Below are 7,746 nucleotides of genomic sequence, written 5' to 3' on the forward strand. Positions count from 1 at the left end.
AACACGGTGAAACCCCGTCTCTAATAAAAAAATACAAAAAACTAGCCGGGCGTGGTGACAGGCTCCTGTAGTCCCAGCTACTCGGGAGGCTAAGGCAGGAGAATGGCATGAACCCGGGAGGCAGAACTTGCAGTGGGCGGAGATCGCGCCACTGCACTTCAGCCTGGAAGACAGAGCTAGACTCCGTCTCAAAAAACAGAAAAGAATGTTGTAGTTTTATCTCTGACATTTAAGCCTGTGGTCCATTTTGAGTTTGTTTCCATGTATGTTGTGATATAGGAGTCAACTTCATTAGACTGTCAGTTCCATTTCATTGATCTATATGTCTGTCCTTATGCCAGCACCACAATGTCTTAAGTACTATAGCTTTGTAGTAAGTTTTGAAATCAGGAAGTGTATTAGCCCGTTTTCATACTGGTATAAAGAACCACCTGAGACTGGGTAATTTATAAAAGAAAGAGGTTTAACTGACTCACAGTTCAGCATGGCTGGGGAGGCCTTGGGAAACTTACAATCCTGGCAGAAGGTGAAGGGGAAGCAAGGCACCTGCTTCACAAGGCGGCAGGAAGGAGAAGGAACACAGGAGGCCCCAGCACACATTTATAAAACCCTCAGATCTTGTGAGAACTCACTCACTATCACGAGAGCAGCGTGGGGGACCCTGCCCCCATGATTCAGTTACCTCCTTCTGGTCTCTCCCTTGACACGTGGGGATTATGGAGATTACAATTCAAGATGAGATCTGGGTGGGGACGCACAGCCTAACCGTATGAGGAAGTGTGTGCCTTCCAACTTTGTTCTTTTCAAAGACTGTTGGCTCTTCTGGGTTCTTTGCTGTTCCATAAGAATTTTAGGATCAGCTTGTTAATTTGTGAAAAAAGCCAGCTGGGGTCTTACTAGGGATTGCATTGTATCCCCAAATCATTTGGGGAGAATTGCCATCTTCAGGATTGTGTCATCTGCAGAGATAGACTTGCTTCTTCTTTTCCAGTATGAATGCCTTTTATTTCTTTTTCTTGCCTGATTATCCTGTCAAAACAAAAAAAAAAGTGTTAAATAGAAATGGAGAGAGCAGGCATCCTTGTCTTGTTCCTAATCTTAGGGGGAAAGCTAAGGCCCCACCTTTGTCATCACTTTCAGAGGTTCCTGGCGTCACTCATGCTTGAGTGTCCTGGAGTTCCCACAATGTGAATCTGGTTGCTTCTTGGCTCTCCCTACTGTTGGCTCAAAGGTTGGCTTTCTTGGGCTGGTAAGGCCCCACTCAGACCTATTCCTACTTTCCATTCCATATTTTCCTACTATGATTTCCTCTCCCTTTTTCTTTGGTCCTGTAGGCACATGGCTTTTTGAAAGTCCTTTTAGTAGAGTTTGAGCTGGGAAAAAAATTATATGCATACATTCAACCCATTATCTTTAACCACAGTCTCTCTTGTTTCGTTTGGATTGGGATGGCTTTCCTGTGGTTATGATTTGGTGTTAAGAATGGTGTTACTTTTGTTGTTGTTGTTTATTCGGTGACTTTTAAACTTAGCTGTGTCCTAAAAGGAAAAGTCTTTCCTTCTCTACTGAATTCTTATAAATAAGATACCATGTTCATGGAAAACACATGCATCCACATGTGTAAACACACACAAAAACAATTTCAAAAACATTGCTGCATAGTACAGTTTCATGAAAACAGATGGTGTTCAAGATAAGTTACATTACTTGCCTTTTACCTCTGTGTGTATTCATCTGTGAATCAATTCTAGTCAATTTTAGGATGAAAAATAAAACTAATGCTAATATAGTGAATGTGTAGAGATTTTGAAAACCCCTGATCCTTTATCCCAGTTGTAAACAATGTTCTTTTTAGTGCTTCTGTAATGGCTATTTCTCTTAAAGCCAAAGAGAAAGTAAGTTTTCTACCTTCTGTGATTTTCCAGAGTTTCCTATTTTGAAAAGAAAGCAAGTAATCGCTCTGAGATTGAAACCCAGACAGAGGGGAGCACAGCGAAAGAGAACGAGGAAGAGAAAGGCCCCGAGACTGTGAGTCCTAAGATTCCACGGCCACTGTCACCCCCACACACACGCGAGTAGTCCAGCCACTGAATTCGAATCTCGTGATGTGTTGTTTGCTTTAGAAATATAGAAATCATGTTGATGTTGAATATTATCTATCTATTCCTTTTATATTTCCTTGTCCTGGTCTGTGTCAATTGTAGCAAGATGTATTTCTTTTTTTTTTGTTTGTTTTGAGACAGAGTCTCACTCTGTCACCAGGCTGGAGTGCAGTGGCACGATCTCAGCTCACTGTAACCTCCACCTCTCGGGTCCAAGCAGTTCTCCTGCCTCAGCCTCCCGACTAGCTGGGATTACAGGCACCTGCCACCATACCCGGCTAATTTTCGTATTTTTAAGAGAGAAAGGGTTTCACCATGTTGGCCAGGATGGTCTCGATCTCTTGACCTCGTGATCCTCCCACAGCCTCACAGAGCGCTGGGATTACAGACGTGAGCCACCGCACCTGGCTGTGAGATGTATTTCTATCAGTATTCTACAAAACCATTTCCTATGTCTCTTCTTGACTGATTTCTTCTCCTCAGTCCTTCAATGAAGAAGCCTACTGTATGAAAAAGGAATTTTGTCCACTTTATAACGAGATAATTTGAGGATATGACTCCGAAATTTGAGGGAGAATTGAAAGATTTGGGTTCTATCCCTTTACTGGTTTGAATAAAGTAGTTCGAAAGAGAAAGGTTCAGTGTTGTCTTGTTCAGTATTGTCTGGTAATTGAGAGGTGCCTTTGAGTCTGCAGAGTCTTCAGCTTAGGGAAGTTAATGAAGCCGTGAAGGTTGATGGCCATAGTGGCCCACGTGAAAGGCATCTACATAAAATACTCACTTCAGGTAATTAATTTATTCAACCAATATGTACGTTGAATGCCTACCGTATGCCAGGAGATTGAGACCTTACTGTTGAAAGGAGAGAGAATATTTAGAAAACAGATGAAGAGACCACCAGTGAATAAAGTTCTCCGTTTGACTAAAACTAATTCAGCAGCCGGTAGCAGGAAAGTGTGGTCTTTCAAGGCATCAGAAACTCATTTACAAAAATTATAGAGCTTCCAGGAAAAAGGCTGCACAACAAAAATAGTTAAGTAAACTAGAAACATACACTGGGAAGGGAGTATGGGGCAAGTTGTTAGCTGGATAGATAGGACTGTGCTTTGACACCTCTGTGGTCTGTGATCTCTGAACCTGGAATAGGGTTTTTTTTTGGAAACGGAGTCTCGCTCTGTCGCCCAGGCTCGAGTGCCGTGGCGCGATCTCAGCTCACTGCAAGCTCCGCCTTCCAGGTTCACACCATTCTCCTGCCTCAGCCTCCCGAGTAGCTGGGACTACAGGTGCCCGCCACCACGCCCGGCTAATTTTTTGTATTTTTAGTAGAGACGGGGTTTCACCGTGTTAGCTGGGATGGTCTCAATCTCCTGACCTTGTGATCCACCCACCTCGGCCTCCCAAAGTGCTGGGATTACAGGCGTGAGCCACCGCGCCTGGCCAGGGTTCATTTTAATAGCGGTAAAGTCGTTATCACAGTACATCCAAATTGATTAGTTCATGCTTTGTTAGGAAACAGAAGTCACCCAAAGCTTAGCAAACTAAGTACCAAGTATCCAAAACATTCTTTTCCTATACGATGTTTGGGGTATTGTCAAAGTTGAATCAGTTCACCAGCCAGGCTTAACTGGCTGCTAATGGCTCAGACTGTTTTCTCCCAAAGAGGTTTGTTTAATCTCTGATGATAATTGTCTACATATGTTTGGGATTTCCCGTATGATAGGTTGGAAGCGAAGTGGAAGCATTGAACCTTCAGGTGACATCTCTGTTTAAGGAGCTTCAAGAGGCTCATACAAAACTCAGTGAAGCCGAGCTAATGAAGAAGAGACTTCAAGAAAAGTAAGAATGCAAGAGCAATTTTATCCTCCTTTGAAATATACATTTTTACAAAGTATACTACTATATAAAAACATAGGTTTTTTTACTATGTTATAACTAAAAGAAAAACAGACACCTAATTAAAATACGAATTCAGAAAATACTAATGTTCCAGTTAATGTGTGAACATGAAATACTTGTAATATGAGGGGATGGGGACTGGAGAACTTTAATTCTACCTCTTAGGGGTATTTGTTAAATGTAGGAGCCTGTGTGAGATCTCTACAAAGCTGTGAGCTAATTGTCCTGTTTTTGACTTAAGCCGAGGACAGTGGTGTGAATAAGCATAAAGAAAGATGAAAAGAGCATAAAGATCTTGAGTGACATTTATTTATTTGGAAAAAGGTCAATTTCAATTCATCATTTCAATCAGTTAATTATTTCAGGCTAACATGTAGATTGAGAGTTTGGCATTTGCTTGTTTCTCTTGATGTAAGAAGTTACCCAAAACTTAGCAAACCTAAGTTGATGTTGTTCGATTGGATTCATTGGCAAACATGTTTCTAGCCCAATACGGAGGTGTGTGTGTTTTCTTGAGGTTAAAATTCCCAACACTCTGTAGTATTATGGTAACGTGGCAGCTACAACTAAGGACTTTGGACAAACAGACCTAGATTTGACATGTGGGTCTATAACTTGTTTGTGTTGGGCAAGGTATTTATTTCACTTCTCTGAGCCTGTCTTGTCATTTGGAAATTGTGTGTTCTAATTCTTCCATATACATTGTGTTAAATGGTGTGTCTAATGCGCTGGGCATTAATGCTTTGTGCGTAGCTGTCATTTATTTGTATTATATTGAAATTCTCTTTCCGATCTTTAAGAAGACTTAGGGGAACTTCCTTTTTCCCTTATTCAATCTTTGTCAGAAACTAAAGTCTTTGCAATGGACAGAACCTGTAACTTTTTTTTTAATATAAAAGATATCTATGCATCACTACATGAGAAGCACCTTTAGCTAATTACTACTGTGGTCCGTGTTTAAATACTGAAGATGTATCTGTATGACTAGTTAAAACAATTATTCAAAGAGGACAGTACTGCGTGTCAGCTTAGATCTGTACTTTTTGATGTTTAGGCGTAAGGGTTCAGAAATATGGCCAGGTCTAGTAAAGAAGCAAGGAGGATTCTGTATTTTATTTTGCATTCATAAACCCCACAGCCCTAAAATTCTTGTATTGCACATAATCTTGGGATTTGTTTAAAAGCCACTGATTCAGAAAGGAGCATTGTTTATCCTCATGAAACCTTGACCTTTCTTAGGTGTCAGGCCCTCGAAAGGAAAAATTCTGCAACTCCATCAGAGTTGAATGAAAAGCAAGAGCTTGTTTATACTAACAAAAAGTTAGAGCTACAAGTGGAAAGCATGCTCTCAGAAATCAAAATGGAACAGGCTAAAACGGAGGATGAAAAGTGAGTATGCCGAGTCAGAAGGGCGGCGGCGGGGCAGAGGAGGGAGAATCGCCTTTTTATACGGATTGGAATTCGGATTTGAGAATCAATTTTTAAACATTTCTTTTTCACTTATCTGAAGGAGTCCTAGGAGACTTCTCAGAGGGGATAAAGCTTAAAAGTTTTGTCATAATAAAATTATGCTGATTGTTTGCACTCTGTCTTGATTTTTCAGAAAATATTTTTTTTGAGAGTAAGAAATGCTAGTAGGTGGTGGGATGATAAAGGGAGGCGAGAAGATTTTTCTACTTGAGTGTTCAGAAGGTTGGGAGGCAAAACTATACGTTTCTATGACATTTTCCTGAGGATTCCATTTCTTAATATCTTTTTTAATAGGTCCAAATTAGCCATGCTACAGTTGACACACAACAAGCTTCTTCAAGAACATAATCATGCGTTGAAAACGATTGAGGAGCTAACAAGAAAAGAGGTATTCACTGAAAAAAATTACTTCCATGGCCTAGTAATGAACAGAAACTCTTGAAGATTTTGTATATAAAATACTTGCATGAATCCTTCACTAAGTCTGGTTTCAAAGGTTGTTTTCCAGTGTATCATTATTTCTTGCATCTAGGGTTTATACCTTCTGATGTTCCACTTATGTGTAATGTGCTTTACTGTGTACAAAGACAGTGTTAACGTCCTATGGTCAGGGATTAAGCACTTAGTGTTTCTAAGGGTAGGTTTGCAGGAGAGCTAAGAGCATGGGCTCCTCTGGGTAGGAAGGGCCATCTGTTTTGTGGAACTATGCAAGGCCAGCGTGCCTGCTGTCAGTAAATTTGGGAGCCTGGAATCATCAGCTTGCAGTTTAAATTCATAATAGTGGGCCAGGTGTGGTAGCTCATGCCTGTTATCCTGGCACTTTGGGAGGCCAAGGCTGGGGGATCATTTGAACCCAGGAGTCTGAGACCAGCCTGGGCAACAGGGAGGCCCCATCTCTACAAAAAATAGAGTTAACCAAGTGTGATGTTCGTGCCTGTGGTCCCAGCTCCTTGGGAGGCTGAGGCAGGAGGATCACTTGAGCCTAGGAGGTCAAGGCTGCAGTGAGCTGTGATCACGCAACTGCCCTCCGCCTTTGGGACAGAGTGAGAACCTGTCTCTAAAAGAAAGAAAAAAATTAAATAAATAAATTAGTAATAATGCCAGCATGGTGTGATAGTTTAGAGATCACAGAAGCTTGTGAATTAGAAGGAATCTCTGAATTTTTAGCCTTGTAAATATACTCTTTGTTTTTCATTTATTTTATTTTAGAGAGGGAGTTTTGCCATGTTGCCCAGAATGGTTTTGAACTCCTGAGCTTAGGTAATCCACGTGCCTCAGCCTCCCAAAGTGCTGGAATTACAGGTGTGAGCCATCGTGCCCAGCAGTTTGTCACTTATTTATTTAATAGGGCAGTGTTCCTATCTTTGACCTAATAATTTTAAATTTAAAACATGTTTCTTCTTTTCCACTGACTTCAGGCAGAAAGAGTAACAAGTGGAAAAATAACAGTATCAACAAGTCACAGCCTTATCAAGATTGGAGTTTGTTATTGTATCCCTGATTTTAGTGTTATCTTCTTGTTTCAGGAACTCATTATTTGCAAGCCACAACTTAAATACAACTTTCTGAATAAGTTAGCATTGCTGATTAACAGACTGGTTAGAGCTGATACATTTTTTTTTTTTTTTCCCCTGTAGAGACTGATCTTACTATGTTGCCCAGGCTTGTCTCACACTCCTAGGCTCAAAGATCCTCCCACTCTAGCCTCTCAATTCCAGGCATAAGCCACCACCCCGGCCAGAGCTGATAATTTAAAAAAATAAACCTTTTTCTAATATTTTACTGAAATAGGCAGAATTATTTCAAAACCATTCCTAGAATCAATGTTTCTTTTTCAGTCAGAAAAAGTGGACAGGGCAGTGCTAAAGGAACTGAGTGAAAAACTGGAACTGGCAGAGAAGGCTCTGGCTTCCAAACAGCTGCAAATGGATGAGATGAAGCAAACTATCGCCAAGCAGGAGGAGGACCTGGAAACCATGACCGTCCTCAGGGCTCAGGTGAGGCACCTTCTGAAACCCCAGCTGAGGCCAGCCCTGACTATATTCTTGCATGGGAAAGCGATGGTGTTTAGAATGTTTATAATTTTCTATTGTTTATTTTTTTCACCCATGAATGTATTAAACTTTAAAATGGAAACATTTGGAAAGTGTTCAGTGGATCTTATCCGTTCTGCATTTAGTAGGTAGTCAGTTGGATTCTTTCCAGTCTGTGGCATTATGATTGATGTTGCTAAGACATTCCTGTGCGTGTTGCTCTGTTCACATATGGATATTTTATA

General features: G+C 40.8%; 1 protein-coding gene across 1 annotated transcript in view; it reads left to right on the forward strand.

The window, feature by feature from the left end:
* The window catches only part of OPTN (optineurin), a 48,512-nt gene that overhangs the window by 26,186 nt on the left and 14,580 nt on the right, over positions 1–7,746 (forward strand). Inside the window, exons 9-13 of the mRNA XM_011934231.1 lie at positions 1,926–2,028; positions 3,823–3,938; positions 5,238–5,387; positions 5,763–5,856; positions 7,307–7,465. Coding sequence (XP_011789621.1) covers positions 1,926–2,028; positions 3,823–3,938; positions 5,238–5,387; positions 5,763–5,856; positions 7,307–7,465 — 622 coding nt within the window. The remainder of the gene's footprint in view (positions 1–1,925; positions 2,029–3,822; positions 3,939–5,237; positions 5,388–5,762; positions 5,857–7,306; positions 7,466–7,746) is intronic.

This window comes from Colobus angolensis, unplaced genomic scaffold (assembly GCF_000951035.1).
Source record: "Colobus angolensis palliatus isolate OR3802 unplaced genomic scaffold, Cang.pa_1.0 Scaffold133, whole genome shotgun sequence".
In the NCBI taxonomy this organism is placed as follows: domain Eukaryota; kingdom Metazoa; phylum Chordata; class Mammalia; order Primates; family Cercopithecidae; genus Colobus; species Colobus angolensis.